General features: G+C 45.1%; 1 protein-coding gene across 1 annotated transcript; it reads left to right on the top strand.

Annotated features, from left to right (window-relative positions):
* Positions 1 to 6,573: 6,573 nt before the first annotated feature.
* Positions 6,574 to 16,747, top strand: LOC115409898 (prolyl endopeptidase). Its single transcript, XM_030121199.1, has 15 exons — positions 6,574 to 6,754; positions 7,602 to 7,676; positions 7,755 to 7,888; positions 7,967 to 8,097; positions 8,187 to 8,396; positions 8,528 to 8,649; positions 8,785 to 8,890; positions 8,966 to 9,157; positions 10,073 to 10,270; positions 11,691 to 11,794; positions 12,954 to 13,090; positions 14,089 to 14,183; positions 14,268 to 14,399; positions 14,943 to 15,099; positions 16,438 to 16,747. Exons 1-15 carry the CDS (start codon positions 6,713 to 6,715, stop codon positions 16,730 to 16,732), a joined length of 2,130 nt encoding a protein of 709 aa, XP_029977059.1. The 5' UTR covers positions 6,574 to 6,712; the 3' UTR covers positions 16,733 to 16,747.
* Positions 16,748 to 17,989: the final 1,242 nt, after the last annotated feature.

The raw sequence follows: 17,989 nt of genomic DNA, 5'->3' as shown, positions 1-17,989 counted from the left end.
GTTCCCCCAGTATGTTCGTGCACTCAAGGCCAGGATGACGCCGGACTGACACTTTCTCAGCAGCGCTGGCGGCCGGAGCCAGTTTCTCAGAGGTGCTGCAGACAAAAAGCAGCTCGTTTTCACACCTCCACGCGCTCGCATGCAATCAGAAAAGAGGAAGGAAAGAGGCGTTAAATGAAGCATCACTCTCCACTTTGTGAACACGGTAATGAGGACGACTGGTGAAGGTGACGATCGGAAGCTTCCTGTTTCATCGAGAAGAGAGGAGGACTGATATTCAGAGTTGTTTCTCTTTCTGAAAACGATTTGCGTTTCCATGGCAGAAACGTTGCGAAACGATGTAGTTGTGTAGTTAGGTGGACTGGGAATCACTCCAGAGGCAAACTATCTTTTGCACATGTGCAGAGGAACTATGAACTGCAGCCGCGATGCGTGTGAAGCAGTAGCAGGACTTCTACCACTGACGGAGCGACAGCGTTTCCAAAAAGTTGCGTTTTCGCCCAAGTACACAGAACGAGTCGGAGCATTCTTGAAAACTTGTTCTCTCAGTAGCTCCGAACACCAGTCCAACCAACGCCCAAAACGCAGTCAAGGTTTAGTGTTTCCGCTTGAAAAGTGTTGTGTAACGGCGGGCAAAAAGACACACAATCAAACACACTCAGAAAACTGTGAGCCACCATTGAGCTTCAAACACGTCTCATGAAACCAGAGTACGATCCACACACAGGAGATGACACACACAGCCCGGACTCAAACCGGGCTCTTCAGGCTGCGCGGAATGAGAGCGAACCACTGCACCGTGGTTCCCTGTTGGGAAGGTTCCACCTGCAGAGCAGAACCGTTCCATGCAGCCAGTGTCAACAGATGTTGGTGATCAACGCGTGCATTCGGGCTAATTTGCAGCATATAATACTTCCATAATCTCTCCATGCCGCCTAATTAGCGCAGACTGCTGAACACAAGCTGCTACTCTCTGAACTAATGAGACGATGGCAGACTAAGACCCTCATGACGACCATTTCCACCGCCGCACGGCGAGCGTCTCGCAGGCTCACCGGGATCTGCAAGTGTGGCGCGAGGCGGGGAGGGGGCCGGGCTGCAGAGGAGGATACGGGGGATTAAAAAAATGTTATGATGAGGAAAACAGGGTTAAGTAAAGTCTGCACGCTTCTGACTTGTGGTTAACAGGTGGGCAACGAGGAGGAGCGACCCCCTCCCCCGATCCCAGCTCAGGAGGAAGACTTTACCCAAGATCTGTCTGGCAGACAGCGAAGGGGATTTCAGCACCAAATCCAGCGGATCAATAAAAATGTCTGCTAATTAGGGTGGCCGAGGGGGCAGGAGGGCGGGGGGGGGGGGGGGGGGGGGGGGGGGGGGGGCAGGAGGGCAGGGGGGGGGGGGGTTGACTGGATGAGAGTGAGACGGGGAGAGGAAGAAGAGGAAAAAAAATCAAAACAAACACGGGAGCCGCCCGTGCTGATTCAGAAGTCTAGACAGATCAGGAAAATCCCCAGACAGCTGTACCTGGCGAGGAAATCAGGTAAAGTCCGCGGGCCGACACCCTGCCTCACCCTACCTCCTCTGGGCAAGTCTGTCCAGGGATCAGGCACAGCTCTCCCCCCCTCCCTCCTCCCTCCCTCCCTCCCTCCCTCCCTCCATCCACCCATCACTCTCTTCCCAAGGCGGACCGGCCCTCCCATGCCACTGCGATCAGTTTCTCTGACCCCAATCCTCCGTCTTCCGCCTCCCACCTCTCGCCCTGCTCCTTTTCTCCTGCCCCCCCCCCCCCTCCATCCCCCTCCCCCCCTCCTCCTCTGGACATCATCACTTTGACCTAAATCTCCTCATTTAATCTTCTTCTTCTTGTCTTTTGGATAACAATCAACCCCCTAATTGTCTTAATCTCACTGGTCTTTTATTGTCCCCGGGGCGTCATGCGCACCGCAGAACAAAAACACGAAGCACAGATCGATACTCGGCATCGGGCGGCGGGCCGCACCGCGGCGCTCCATTGATTATCACTTAATTAATTTTGAGTGGCACATGGATTTAATTACTGGGAAAAAAAAAAAAACAGAGGGAGTGGTTCAAGGATGGATGAAAAATAAGCTTAATGATGAACAGAAATGAAAAGAAAAATTAAGGATCAATTGTTAAATTCATCAGATTTTATTACCATTTAAAAAAAAATATCCCTTCACATGAAAAAAATCAAGCATCTGTGTATTAAAGGATGTATGAAAATCTAACATTCTGAAAACAGAATGAAATTAAATGGATTAACACATTATCACATTTTAAAATAGACTTTTTAAATCAGTAACTGAAGAAAAAGAATGAAAAATAAGGGCTCTCTGCATCGAAGGATATATGAAAATGAGCAAAATGGTGAAAGAAAATTCAGCGGTTAGATCAAAAATTCAACAGATTTTATAAAAGAGCAACATTTAAGAAAAAAAACTACCTGTAGAAATTAAAAATACAGCATCTGTGTATTGAAGGATGTATGAAAATGAGCTTGTTGTTTCAAGAAAATCGAATAGAAATGAAAGGAAAATTGAAATGAGTGACTCAGATCGTTGTGTAACTCACCAACTTTGTGGATGAGATTAACATTTAAAGAAAGGAGAAGAAATCGCACCAAGAGTGAAATAAAAATCCTCCTAGTCGGACGCAGAGACCCAAGTCAGCGTTTGTAAACACCTTTTCCAAATCTCCCCACAAGCGGCTTTTTTCTTCTTCTTTTTTTTTGCTCTCTCTAAATAAAAAATAAATCTGTACATTGTCAATTTGGAAAATGAGAAGCTTATGGAATAGCACTTTCAGTAATATTACAATACGGCTTTGACATTAGCCGGGATCAGGCCGGGGTTAGGACATGATTTGTATATGATTTTGAAACGATAATCAAAATATTCAGAACAATAAGGGATTATGGCGGCCGGCGGCGGCACCGCCGACCATCTGCTGAGGACCGGGACATCGGGGGAATAATGTTGTTCACTTGTTCATACGCCTGTGTTTACATAGAGACTTTATTTTTAACGTATTTGTTCATGTGTGCTCAGGCACAAACTGAGCCGCAGGATTTCAAGATGTTGACCTGCGATGGTTTATCTCCAGCACCGCTCGGGATCGGAGGCCTGGCGTCAGAAAGCGGCAGGTTTTTTTGGAATAGCTGCGGCCTCACACTGCACAATGTGACGACCGCTGCGTTTCAGGAAGGAAATCTATAATCAATGGGTGTCAGACTGGAGTCACACATGCTCCAGTTTCATCTCGAGTGATAAAACGATGCCCTGATGACTTCCCATTTAAGCTTTCTATGTCGTGGCACAAAGTATTTGCGTAGAAAATGTCTATATTTTCTCCAAAACTAACAATTACTACAGAAACAAACGACAGAATGTCAACATGAAGTCAGTTTTGTGCCGTGTTGTGACGCTACTCTTGAGAAATTTTTCCAAAAATTTGAATTTTTCATGAGACAGTTTTGTTCTTGTTGAGTTTTTAACCGATTTACAACTATACTTAATGGATTAATTGTGATTTAGCCAACACTGTGGATATCTGGCAGTTTTTCCACGTTACAGAGGAGAAGTTCTGTGACATGTTACTGAATCTTGTCCATCAAACCCCTGAAGTCGCTCTCTTGTCGAGTTTATAAGTAGAAAGCCTCGTTTCTCTGCTTTCAAGTCTTTCTGGTGTGTTGATCCTTAAAATAAAAAGGTTAAAACTATTTAGTTTAACTGAAGAGGCAGTGACGTGGCGTTTCTTTTTCTTAATGGCATCAGCTCAGCTCCTCCCCCTCCTCTTCCTCCTCCTCCTCCTCCTCCTCCTCCTCCTCAGTGGGTGTCGGTCTGGAGCTCCGCTGCAGTCCGTCCACACTGTCTGCCCCCGCTGTAATCTGACATGGCTAATCTGGTGTCTCTGTCCTCGGCGCTGCCAGAACTACCTGGGTCTCTGCAGCCAATTAGCGCCCATCTGCGCGGCACGCCACGCGGCCCGGCGCCAAAGCCGGCCTCCGCTGGAGCCCCAGCCCAGCCCAGCTCAGCGGAGGCTCAGGCTGTCTGGGGCCCCACATATCTGCTTCCATAACAGCCCATCTGCCCGCCGCTTGGCCTGGTCCACTTTCATCCCCAACGGCCCCAAAGATTAGGGCTCCTCCTCGGACTTACTGTCAATTACAGCGCTTGTTGCCGTGCGGCTGTTAGGTAACAGGCCGAGCTATGATTCATGGTTAAGTTGCCGGCTGCGTTTCTCCGGAACCGCGCTGCCCTTCAGCAATGTTTCATGGATCACGGACGGAGGAGTTTTCACACCGGTGATCTCAGAAAGCAGCACAGAGGAAAAACTATGAACGATAACTGGAACCAACTGCCGTGTTGCACAATTCTTTCTTCTTGTTCAGTTGCAGCGACGAGCAGTTCTCCAATTCGCTGCACATCATATATGATTAGAAAAAGGTGTTATTTATTATTTATGCATGTCTTGACTTGAAAAACACACTATTAACTGCTCATTCACATCTCTTGCGAAGTGATGTGTAGCTGACCACATTTAACAAACTTACAGATTACAAACACAGGATTTTATTTACTGTCCCACATGCGATTAACAAAAGTAGTCAAGTAGACTCAACTTACTGGATTTTATTCAGGGTAAATAAACAAATCCCTTCACTTGCAGTGTGTTTCTGTGCAAAAGATTGAACAGATTCTCAAACTGGATGTAAACACCGATGCACTCGTTCGTATTCATCATATAAAGAGTTAAATTCTCAGCAATGTCACCTTGTTTCTATACATTCAAAAGGAGTTTCGAGAGTGCAGAAACGACAGAAGTGCTGCTTCATTATCTCCATGCTCGGCCACAAAGACAGTGAATGAGATATCCCAAACAAGGTTAGAGGCCTTCGAGCAGCTTGTTTTCTCATCAAGCCAGTCTCACTTAATCACCTTATCTAAATTAGTTTGAAATTAGCCCTCTTTCTGAACTCCCTGCCTCTGCTCCCCCTTTCCTCCCCAGTCGTTTTCACAGCTTTGTGGATTAGACAGATTACACGTCTGAAACGGTGTTTTTGTTCTTTTCTCTCCCTCTCCGTCTCGGCGTTAACTCGGGATGTTACTCGGGCTCCGGCCTGCAGACGCGTCCGTCACAGCAGCAGCTTCGTGCACAAAGTGACGGAGTGACGGGCGCGCCCGGTATCCCTCATCAGAAATTCACCGTGACGGACGTGGAATCAGACGGCTCGGTGGGGCAGCGGGAAGCGCTCGCAGAGGGAATGTCCTCGGTTCGAGGACAGCTTTGGGGGCGTCCCTGCGCTCTCTGGGGTTTTTCCAGGTGAATTTGAGGGGAATCAGCGGCTCTCGTAACGTCCCGCATGTGCAGATGTTCGTGGCTGTGTCTGTTTGGCCTGTGGTGGACTGGCGATCCGTCCATCAAGTCATTAATCAGCTCAGATCGTCTCCAGCTCCCCTCCACCAGCGAATAGGAGAGAGGGACGCCTCACTCTGTTGTTTTTCATTTCTTTAGGAGCACTAGTGTATTAAGAGTTACTTAAAGAGGCAGTTCTGAAACATGTGATGTACAAAATAGCTTAAAGGTATTAATTAAAAGTGGTTTGTGCCTGGGTGAGGTTATTTTGCCCTGTTAAGGTCAGGATTTTTAACTCATGTTCTATTTGACAGCTCACTCATTTCAATATTAAGGGAAACGCCCATAAATATATTCAATCAACATAAGTGCATTTTTAAAGGGCGGACCGTAATGCACAATAGCTGTGATTCTCAAAACCACTAGGGGGCAACATACTGATCAATAACCCCATAATATCCTCACTCTCCGATAGTTTAGTGATGTGATATCAGCTCTTGATTTAGATTATATTAGAATAAATAAACCTTTATTGGTCCCACAAGTGAGAAACTGCAGTGTTGCAGCAGAATGACGCAGAAATACAAACTATAATGTGGAACGAGCTCAAAAAGAGGAACAGAAAGTTGCGAGAGTTTTTAAAAAGCACGTATGATCAGTATGTAATGGCTCAGATCCAAGAAACTACAAAGCAACACTTTTTCCAAATCTGATATGATCTAAAGCCTATAATAGATACATATTTGATATCACATTCTGCAGCTCATTTGTTTTCCGAGCTTGCTGTTGAAGTGATCGTGCAAAATCAGCCAAAGTGGTGATTTAATGCTATGACTCCTGTTCGTGCAGCTCTGGACTGAAGCTCTGGCAGCTTTACAGTCATTTTATGGTTGTGCACCCAGATTGGCCTCCTCCTCTTTTCTTTCCCTCTTTCTTGAATCCAGTTCGTGATTTGAACTGCAGTCTGAACTGAACACAACCTTCAGTTTCCTGCAGCAGCACATTTCAAGCACATGCCATTTTGCTGAATGTTTTCACAGTCAAGCCCTCCTCGGTCTTTTTCTCTCTTTTTTTCTTTTTTTCTTTTCTAAACTCTGAAGCGCGCACCTCTCGCACGCAGCGCGGCCGTGGTGCGTAATTTCCTGTGTAAGGAGGGACCCAAGAGAAACAGGCGGTTTCAGACGTGTGCGTGTGCGGAAAGTTGCTTTCACTTTCACTAGAAGGCTCCACCGATTCCGCGGAGAAACCGCACTCACACTAAAGGCGCGAGAAATCCACATCCCGGCAGCGAGGACACGGCCGAGGGAGAACACTGAAACTGTCGGAAAGTCTCGCCATGGCCTTTAAATACCCGGCTGCCCGCAGAGATGAGAGTAAGGTCAGTGCACGCGAGCTTTCTTTACCCCCAGGTCTGTGTGAAACTCGTCTGCAGAAAACTCCAAACCAGGAAGAGAAAGGAGGGGAGGGAGCAGAAACAAAACTTTACGCAGACGCGAGCCGTGAGAGTCGCTGCTGCGGTGACGCGTAATTACGCTTTGGATGAAATCAAACCGAAGCGAACCAACCCAACCCCCCCCAGGAGAGAGAAAAGCCCCGGACAGAGTCTGCACTGCGCCCTGGAGGAGGGGTCTGAGGCGGAAAGGAAACTCAAGCAAAGTGTGTCCAACCCCCTCCCCCCTCAGAAATATGATTATGCAGCCATTTCATTTCAGATGAACTGATTTATTTACGAGTGGGAACGTGTTCCCGCTCACACACACACCTGCAATAAAATGACTCAGCTTTAACTCCTGAGGTAATTAGTTGGAAAGAAGGACAGCTCAGCTGTTGGAACAGACCAGTATTCCTCCGCAGGCCTTCTGGGAGGAAATGACAGTAAATGATCAACCAGCAACAGAAAGTGGTGAAGCAAAACGACATCAATCCCTTCCTGATCTGATGCCAAGTAGAACTGCACCTGGTACCACAGAGGAAATCCAATACTGACAGTTTGCTCATCTTGGTAAAACGATGCCATAATAGCCTTTAAATTCATACTTTGAAGTGTTTCTCCGTCATGGTGAAGATTATACTTTTTTTTTTTAAATATTATTTGTGAAAATAAAGACACTTCTATAGAAAATGATGAAGCCAATTTTAATGGGAGCAAAATACAGTGAAATATCCTTTAAAAAACTTCTATAGCAGGAAGAGAATGTTTCATTGTTGCTCACTTTCTGAACCAGGTGGATGATTACCATGGAAACAAGATCAGTGACCCCTACGCTTGGCTGGAGGATCCCGACAGCGAGGAGACGAAGGTACGCTCCGGTTCCCCGCAGGAAGCCGACGAAAGAAAACTTCTCATGACTTATTTTCTCTCACTTTTCGTCCCCCAGGCGTTTGTGGACGAACAGAACAAGCTGACCATGCCGTACCTGGAGCAGTGCGCCGTCGGCGCTCAGTTCCAGCAGCGCCTCACCGATCTGTACGACTACCCCAAGTACAGCTGCCCCTTCAAGCGGGGCAACAGGTACCAGAACGACGGAGCCGCGCCGCCCGAAGTCACGTAGCGCCGGCTGGGACTCACTCTGCGTCTCACCCCGCGCAGGTATTTCTACTTCCACAACAAGGGCCTTCAGAACCAGCACGTGCTGTACGTGCAGGACTCTCTGGAATCGCCGTCCACCGTGTTCTTCGACCCGAACAAGCTGTCTGAAGACGGCACCGTGGCTCTGACCAGTGAGGAACCCCGCGCACGTTCTCTCAGGGTAGGTGTCAAGAGAACCCCGCGGCTCTAACTCCTCCCCCTGCTCCCCGCGTGACTGCAGTGGGCCGCCTGTCCGAGGACTGCGAGTACTTCGCGTACGGCCTGAGCAGCGGCGGCTCGGACTGGGTGACGATCCGCTTCATGAAGGCCGGCGACCTGACGGAGCTGCCCGACGTCCTGGAGAGGGTCAAGTTCAGCTGCCTGGCCTGGACCCACGACGCCAAGGGGGTTTTCTACAACTGCTACCCCCGCCAGGAGGGCAAAGCTGACGGTGCGCACCGACGAACCCAAACGGCAGCGCCCACTAGTGGCCCGGCGTGCTCACTGCACTTTCAGAGCTTGTGTAAACAGACATCTCTTTCAAAACCCTCATGATTCCTCTCTTTCGTGCCTGGATTCAAGGCACGGAGACGACGTCCAACATCAACCAGAAGCTCTACTACCACGTCATCGGAACCAAGCAGTCGGAGGACATCCTGGTGGCAGAGTTCCCCGAACATCCCAAGTGGCACAGTGCACTGACCGTGAGGAATCATGCACACTCTTAATGTGTCAGGCGTAAAAATGCCACGGTTTGAACTAAAAATCTATGCTTTTAATGATATTTGGTTGATATTTGTGCACCACACGGCTTTGTGTTTCCGTCTCTCCCTCCTCAGATCTCGGACGACGGCAGGTACGCCGTTCTGTCCATCACCGAAGGCTGCGAGCCGGTAAACCGGCTGTGGTACTGCGACCTCCACAGTCTCCCCGACGGCATCAAAGGTCTGCGCCGAGACGCCCTCCGTCACTTTGGCAGACTCTGACGGACTCTGACGGCGGTCCGACTTGCCCCCGCAGGTCTGCTGCCGTGGGTCAAGGTGGTGGACGACTTCGACGCCCAGTACTCCTACATCACCAACGAGGGCAGCGTCTTCACCTTCCGCTCCAACCTGGACGCGCCGCGCTACCGCCTCATCAACATCGACCTGCAGAGGCCGGAGAAGCAGCACTGGACCACCCTCATACCGCAGCACGACAAGGACGTCCTGGGTAATTTTCCCCCCGCCGCCGTGGCGCGTTGGGAAATCTCCTCCGATCCTCAGAAGCGTGTCTTATACGTGGAATCTTACTTCCACAATTCAACCGTAGGGATCTTACAAAATGCCCTTATTCACCGAATCTGAGTGTTTCGATGACCAATCGACCGCGGCGAAAGGGAAGTTCTGCGTTCACGGTCACAAACCTCCGTCACAGGGAAGTCTGCTCAAAAAGTGAAACCTGGGGCATTAAGTGCTTTTTTTCTTCTTCTTTGTGAGTCATCGCAGTGACAGTAAGAGTGCCTGGAGATCAGACGTTTCCCACGACAAGAGTCAAACAAAACAAGTGAAAAAAAAATATACTGAGCTGTCAAGAACGTTGACTGGAGCTTATAGAATTTTTAAGAAACATTATAGTTGTATGGTTCTAATAGAAAAATAATGCATTGATAATAATATAGTAATTATTACTATTTGTGTATTTTACAGGAATATCATGTAATCATTGACGTCTCTACATTGTGGGAACTTTTTAAAAATGCAGTTCTTGAATTTTTCCAGAGTGACTGCAGCGCTGCTGCATTTCAGGATGTGATCATTTACCGAACCTGTATCTGTGCACGTCGTCCAGCGGGACGTCACAGAAGTGAAAAACTCCCCGACTCAGCAGTTCTCCAGTTTCTCTAAAAGCGCAGCTGACATGTCAACAGTGCGTCTCCCCGCTTCCTCTGAGAGCTGCATTAACCCTTCGCGCAGTTTGTGTTTTTTCCATCATAAACTAATTTCAGAAGAGCGTCTCGGTTTTCACCTAAAAGGCTGCCTTCCTCTCGGGATCATGAGACGACGCCTCGTCACTAAATGAGAAGTGTGCTGTAAAATAGAAAGGATGGCAAAATGCACTTCCCTCTTCCCTCTCCTCCTCCTGCAGCCTCCGTTTCTGCCGTCAACCAGCGCCACCTGCTGGTCAACTACGTGCACGACGTGAAGGACATCCTGCAGGTGCGCGAGCTGTCCACGGGGGCGCTGGTCCGGGACCTGCCGCTGGACGTGGGGACCGTGGCCGGAGTCAGCTGCAAGAAGAAGCACTCCGAGTTCTTCTACAAGTTCACCTCCTTCACCACGCCGGGTAGGCCGTCAGCCGGGATCACACACGCTCATCTGCAAGTCGTTCTGCAGTTTCTGATAAAAGCAGAAACATCACTTAGAAATCTTCTCTCTATATGATCTTCTGACTGACTAAAGCCTCCACTTTCAAAGACAAAACTATCTGAGCAATGTTACTATTGTTTCAATATAAGAAATCCAGAATTTCAACTAAGCCCCGTCGACAATTCCAGCGTTTGTGTTTCCGTTTTAGAAGAGTTTCATGTTTACACAGCAATGTTCTGAAAACGACGTAGTGCACAGAGAACTAAATGCTAGAAACTTTATCAATGGCTCTTTATTTATCCAATTGTTGATAAAAAATTAAGTATGTTGCATATTTTACAGATGTTCTGTTTGCACAGGTGTGCTCTATTAATGAGGAATAAGGTGCAGCATCTTGTTAGGATGAGTTTAGGTGTCCGTTATGATAAAATGTTACATTTTTGCAGCATGTCTGTCAGAAAATCTAGTTTTTTTGAGTTGAGGTTTGTAGTAAAGAGGGTGTACTTGGTGTGCAAACTGTACAAAGCCCAGGAAAATACTTCAATCTATCGAGCAAAGTTTAAAACATTTCAAAGAAAGTGTTGAGTGAAATTAAAAAAAAAACTTCAGCTGAGATTCAGTGATGCTGCCATAAAATCTAACTACCTCAAGCAACAGCAATTTTTTTTGTTGTATTTTTACTGTATTTTGCTACATTAAAATTGTCTTAATGTGGAGATTGTAGTTATTTTCCATTGTAGGTGTTTGTTGTGTGTGAAAATCAGACATGATCATCATGCATACTCTGAACCACAACAAAGAAAAGTTTAAGTTTCAAGGTCATTCTGGCACAACTTCCCCTCTCCGGCCCTCTCCAGACTCCAGATGAAACTGAGCTCTGAATGTCTCCTGAAGTAAAATCAGTTTGACGCTGCGTTAATGTGAATGTGGAAGGTGAACAGCGCCCCCTAGTGTCCAGATGCTGGTAGTGGAGAAGCAGAGGAGCGCTGAGGTTGAGGTTAACTGACCAAAAATCAAATTGAAATGCAAATTTGAGAAGGCAAATTGAATTCTGGTAAATTTTTTGAGGGGTGGACATGAAAAAACAAAACAAAAAAAAAAATCACCTTTTTGCTTTTTCTTTTTAGTTATGATACAAAATGTGCAACATTAAGATGAAAATGAAAATGCAGTTGAGATTACTGATTGATTTTAATTATGAATCAGATGATGCAGCCATAGCCTTAGAATGAAAAACCATTTTGACTAATCCATTTTAAATTGGACCAAAATTTGAATAAATTAGGTATAAAGAGCAGATTAACTGAGGTGCAGTAAGCAGACCAGATGAGGATGCGGATGAAGGAAAGTTTTCTTATTGAAGCTCCGTGACCTCTGACCTGCGCTGTTCTGACTAGGCATCATTTATCACTGTGACCTGAGCGATGAAAGCCCTCAGCCCCGGGTCTTCAGAGAGGTGGAGGTCAAAGGCATCAAGCAGGACGACTATCAGACCAGCCAGGTGAGAAACCCTGCTGCTTTCTCCTCATGTCTGCACATCACAACGTTCACTATCGTGATAAATTAACCATTTTTTTCCACGTCTTCATTCAGGAAAACAGATCATCACAATAAATACACTTAAAATACACTGTAGAAGTAACTGTTATAAGTTTAATATATGTAACTGAGGAATTAAACCTACATGAATGAAAGACAATGAACACAGAATGACTGTCAATTTCTTGGTAAAACTGCAGAATGAGGCGGTTAAGTTTTTTGTTTGTGTTGACAGTAATGGTCAAATCAGCATCTTTTAATATAATACTGAGTTTATTTTCATGCTATAACAGCCAATAATGAAAGAATGGCCAATAATGTAATGATTCCAATTCCACCCATGTCAAATGTGATCGAGCCAAAAACGAACGTCGGAATGTAATAATTTAAATGAAAACACATTTCTGAGGAGCAGCGGACACAACAGCAGCTACAGGAGAAGTTTTTTTGGGGGGATATTTCACTTTGTCACCACAAGGTTTTATTAAAATTAGCTTTATGTTGAAATTCTTGTCATTTTCATCAGTAATATTCTCATCATGTATGTTCTGCATCACAACGAGCAAAAACCTTCGCTTTAAGGTTTTTCTATCGCTGTTTTAACCGGTCCAGGTCACTGAAATTGGGCCCCTGAAATAAATCCTAATGCTCAAGCAGCAGTGACATTTGCATAATATGAGCATCAATCTGACAATAGTTCAGCTTCTCATTTCCTTTGCATCCCAACAGCCGTGCAAATAAACTGACTTCATCTCCCTTTGATCTGTCGCCGATATTTTCCTTTTCCACCTCTAAATGAAATAACATCAACTCGAATCTTTCCATTAATTAAGACGTTCAGACAGAGGCTTATTTTCACTGCAGTGTGACGTTTGAAGTTTCACTGCCTGCAGGAGAGACCTTCCAGAGGGCGCCCCGTCTTTGAGCTGAACCCCCCCCCCATTACTCTTCCCGCGTCTTGTTTATCTGGTATCATCTCCCAGTTTAATCACGCTCCTGCTGTATTAGCACATCTGCTGTTTGCATATTCATACGGTGGTGCTGAGGCAGCACAAACAGTGACAAATGAAGAGCAGCGCAGGGCTCCCATCGCTCAGTCTGCTCTTTCACACCTTTTTCAGGTGTTCTATCCCAGCAAAGACGGAACCAAGATTCCCATGTTTTTGGTCCACGCCAAGAATTTGAAGAAAGACGGGACTAACCCAGTTTTCCTGTATGGATACGGAGGATTTGAGGCTTCGATACAGCCATACTACGAGTACGTACTTCGACTCTACTCATGCTGTAAAACCTGCTTCTCTTTGACACGATTTTCTTCTAAAATTTCAGAAGTGAGTTAAAAAAAATCATGCTGCGATTGAGATGATGTGCACTAAAGGTGCAATATGTATAATTTTGTAAGATTCATATACATTTATTTATTAAGGTAAATGATAAAAAAAAAACTGTACTGGTGTCATCTCAAAGATGATTGTTTTCAATGCACTGCTGGTAAATCTTCCACAATCGGAACTTGTTCCAAACTTCCCTGCCACGTTTTCCATTGCAGTACAATTTTACACCACTAGATGGTGTCATGACAAGCTCAGCAACACAAAAATGGCTGATGGTTGAGAGAATATAAGTCAAAAATCTGAAAAAAGACAGAAAACGCTTCCATGAAAAAGCTGTTTAAATAAAGCAACACAAAACGTAGTTTTACTAGTCTAGTTCAAATTCTTTTTTTCTGTCAAAGTTAACTTAATTTCTATTTAATAATTCTAAAAATGATGTAAAATCTGCTCATCTACATGGATTTTATATGTCAAGAAAGTGTAAATCTACCAAAAAAAAAAAAGACATTCCAAATTTATCACGCTGGATTTCTTTAAATTCTAATACACATTCCTATTGTTATATCTTATCTATCGCACTTTTTCTATGAAGACTTCTTTGCAAAGACTAAAACTGACTTGTGAACAATAATAGGCACTTTTTCACTACATTTTCTAATCAGGTTTTCATGAATAATTTCAACAATCAGGTTCCTCTTCCCACAATGGCCTTTCAGCCTTCAGGTGTTCCACAGGGTTCTTTCCTTGGCCCTTTGCTTTTCTTTCATTTTCACATAATAATGAAAATAGTTAAAAAAAAAAAAAAAAAATCGGGTTGTTTCCTTAATTTTGGTGGATGTGATCTAATAACCTTTGGAAGAGCTGTTTATCTTCTTCACTGCCTCGATAAAAACCTGATGGATTTTCTCTTCCGTGCGTTTAGTGTTGCCAATCTGCTGTTTGTGAGACACCTGGGAGGAGTCCTGGCAGTGGCCAACATCAGAGGGGGCGGAGAATACGGCTTAACCTGGCACAAAGGTACCAGAGTGCCGCCGCTGCCCTGCGCCAGACGCCGTTTCCTCTCATTGACGCCACTCGTTGTGTTGCACTGCGTTCATACAGCGGGCTGTTTGGGGAACAAGCAGAATTGCTTCGATGACTTCCAGTGTGCGGCAGAGTTCCTGATCCAGGAGCAGTACACCACCGCCAGCCGCATCGCCATCAACGGCGCCTCCAACGGCGGGCTGCTCGTCGGTGAGGACTGCATCCGTTTGTCTCATACTCAGTGGAATAAAGTGGTAATTAGAGGACAAAACGGCGAAGGCATTTCTAACTATTAATGCTCCCATTGGAATTTCTTCATTTGCAAACTTGCCCTCTGCTTTGTAGCTGGAATCTTCAAGGTAAATTGCACTTTTCCACCTCAGTTTAATTCACTGAACTCGTCTATTTTATTTAACCCATAAAACTCCTTCCACTCTATGTACTGTTCATTCCCGTAGTTTTGCACTTTTAGGAAGAGTGAACAAGTCCCACCGAGCTTCAGTTTATTCCGTTTCCTGCAAACAATACAGATTTATCTTGCAGTATTTAGCTGTTCAGCCCCATTTATTCAGCCATTAAACGTTGTTTAGTGACAGCATTTACAAAAGGCTGGCTGCCATATGGCGTAAACAAACAAAGCCGAGCGAGCCACGCTTCACTGGCGCATAAGTGGACATTTACTGATTTCGTCCTGTGCTGTAGAATACATCTGTGTGTTTAAGTGTGCTGCTAATTTCACGAACTCTCACACAGCGGCGTGCCTGAACCAGCGACCGGACCTGTACGGCTGCGTGGTCGCGGAAGTGGGCGTGATGGACATGCTCAAGTTCCACAAGTTCACCATCGGCCACGCCTGGACCACCGACTACGGCTGTTCTGACGACCCGGAGCAGTTCAAGTGGCTCATCAAGTACGAAACACAGCAACACAACATCCTACAACACTTCAAACTCTGCAGCTCCTCCTTCCTCACCTCAGTTTATTCAGATTATTATTTAGGAATGTGTCGAAAGCCAAAGATGACTGAGGGAACAATCTTTACTCTAGAAGAAGGGAATTAGGAAAGCTAAAATTAAGAACATATATAGAAAAGTAAAGAGGAACTGTAGGGTTCATACAGTCATGAAAAACATGGTCAAGTTTTGGAAATGTAAAATACAATCTGGTGATTTTCGCCTCAGGTGTCAAGACCAAGGGTCTGATTTTAACTGTGATAAATATCAAGAAAAAAAATCAGATAAAAACAGTGACTTTGTATGTATTCTTCGAATCATGAGTATAAAATCAGCTGTAAAATGCCAGAAAACAGCATCAAAAACCAGCAGCTTTTAAAATACCAGTGATGGATGTCCGAAGACAAAGACCCGAGGCGAGCTGTAAAACAGTCAACATTTCCAACATGTGACACTCGTTCGCCACATAAAGGGGAAAAACAGGAAAAAGCTGCTGTTGACGCTTCACTGCAGCTTCAGCGAATCAGCGAGTTTCTAAACTCGGGTGTATCGAACACATCCAGTGAAGCTGCTTCACCCTCCACCGACGGCAGCTTCTGGTCATTTAACGTCCCCAGACCTACCGGTTTGCTCCGACCTGCCAGAGAAAAGAGGGCGCCGCAAAAAATCTAACTGATGGGAAGCTTTTAGAGACGAAGCTCGACGCCGACATATGACCGTTGCCATACATGTCAATAGAAGGATGCCTGTATTACAAAGACTTTATCAACATTTAATACCAGAATTAACAATGAGTGAGACGTCTTCAGTCTTCAGTCCATTTATTGTGTTTACTGTTTGAGTTATAACTGCCAGTTTCACCTTAGAATTTTTTTTAAGTTTAATTCACATGGAAATATGCCAGTTTGTGCCTCCTAGTTACAGGGAATTTACAACAAATAAGTTGAAAATGTGAACAACCTCGGTATTATTTGTGTGATACATTATTCTGGTATTTTATTTAGTAAAAAATTAGCAGATATTAATGCTCTTAAAATATTTTTAACACTGAATATTTTTGATCTTACTGAGAAGCACCTCATGTTTGAATACATCTGAATGAAGAGTGAAGTTGCGCATTAGTCATGGAAATTTGGGGGAAAGTTATGGAGAAGTCTTTGTAAATCATAGATGAAAAAGTGTGTGAACCCTGGAAACACACTTCAGATAAAAACGACTGAAATCATCGGATCCCCAGTATAAATTTTGTTCAGTGAGTGAAATGATAAGCTCTTCATGCCTGTGCTCCCTTGCAGGTACTCCCCTCTCCATAACCTCCCCGAGCCGCCGTACTCCGGCGCCCCCTTCCCCGCCGTGCTGCTGCTGACGGCGGACCACGACGACCGCGTGGTGCCGCTGCACACGCTCAAGTACTGCGCCGCCCTGCAGCACGGCGTGGGCAGCAGCCCCGCGCAGCGCCAGCCCCTCATGGTGCGGGTGGACACGCGCAGCGGCCACGGCGCCGGGAAACCTACCGCCAAGGCCATCCTGGAGAACACGCACGTCTTCTCCTTCATCGCCGAGACTCTGGGCCTCGGCTGGAAGGACTGAGGCGAACACGAGGAGGCGGCCTGCAGCTGCATCGGCCAAAAACTGAAAAAGATGCATTGAATGTTTTGAAAATCTGCACTATAAGTTTACTTTTGAAATGAAATAAAGCGGTTTTCAACATCTGAATCCTGGAATTCTTTCACATGTAAATCAGCCGTTCAGTGACTGTGGTTCATGACTGCTGAGGCAGAATCAGCGTCACAGAGGAGATTATGCTTTATGTCAGCATTAGATAGATGGGTGGGGGGATTATTTACAGTAACAACACAAATTAAAGTAAAATTAAAAATAAAATATCTAACAATCAAGAATGAAATATTAAATTATTAAATATTAATATGAAGCAATAGTAATATTTACAACATAGATTCTATATAAACAGAACAGTTACTGTCAAGTAAACTACTGTCAGAAACTGAAAGTTTAAAGACGGTAAAAGAGTGGATGAGTTATGACAGTCTTACCTTTAATGAAAATCCAGATGAGAAAACAGTTTAATCTGAGAAACCAGTGGATCTGCTCCCCTCAGTGTGACCTGAGACTGTGACTGTTGCTCCACCTGTTGCTCATTGGTTGGTTGATTGTTGCTTGGGTTGTGTGTCTGTTGTCTTCAGGGGCAGTGGGAAATTTAAACACTTTGCAAAAAACACTGAACAATAAAATAAAATCCTCTCCATTAAACTTTTTCCTAAAATAACATATACAGACTAAAACACGCACCAAAATTAAATTATTCAAAAGTAAATTTGATGAAACTACCATAAAATTGATTTGGATTTTAATTATTTGAAAAGGGGCCTCAAACTGACACTGCTTTTTTATTGGGGATCAACGAAGTATGGTTATTAAAAACAGGTCTTTAATTAATCTCTTTATTAAATTGTTTCAGTTTTTTTCTTCGTATTTACAGGGCAAGAAAAAGCCAGAAAAATGGACTGAATTTCATTGAATTTTTGACAATCAGCTGAAAGAGCCAGAAGTGAAGGAAGTGGACCGGGAGTGAGCGCTGAATGGGGATGATTTCCACTCCTGAAGCTGCAGTTCTCACATCTGCCATTAAGTGGCAGTATGGCACTGCAGAGAGATGCTCAACCATTGGCCAACAACTCCTGCACTCCGTTTGGCGTTGATCTGTTTGGTTCCTCCATTGCAAAGGATTGTGGGGGGGGGGAAACACATACAGAAAACAGCAGGGCAAAGTCTGGTAAATCCTTTATATTGTTTATCGACTGATCTGTCCGACTGGTCATTGGGGGA

Source organism: Salarias fasciatus, chromosome 22, assembly GCF_902148845.1.
Source record: "Salarias fasciatus chromosome 22, fSalaFa1.1, whole genome shotgun sequence".
Lineage (NCBI taxonomy): Eukaryota > Metazoa > Chordata > Actinopteri > Blenniiformes > Blenniidae > Salarias > Salarias fasciatus.
The sequence above is the reverse complement of the archived record's forward strand: the minus strand, read 5'-3'. Positions and strand labels throughout refer to the sequence as shown.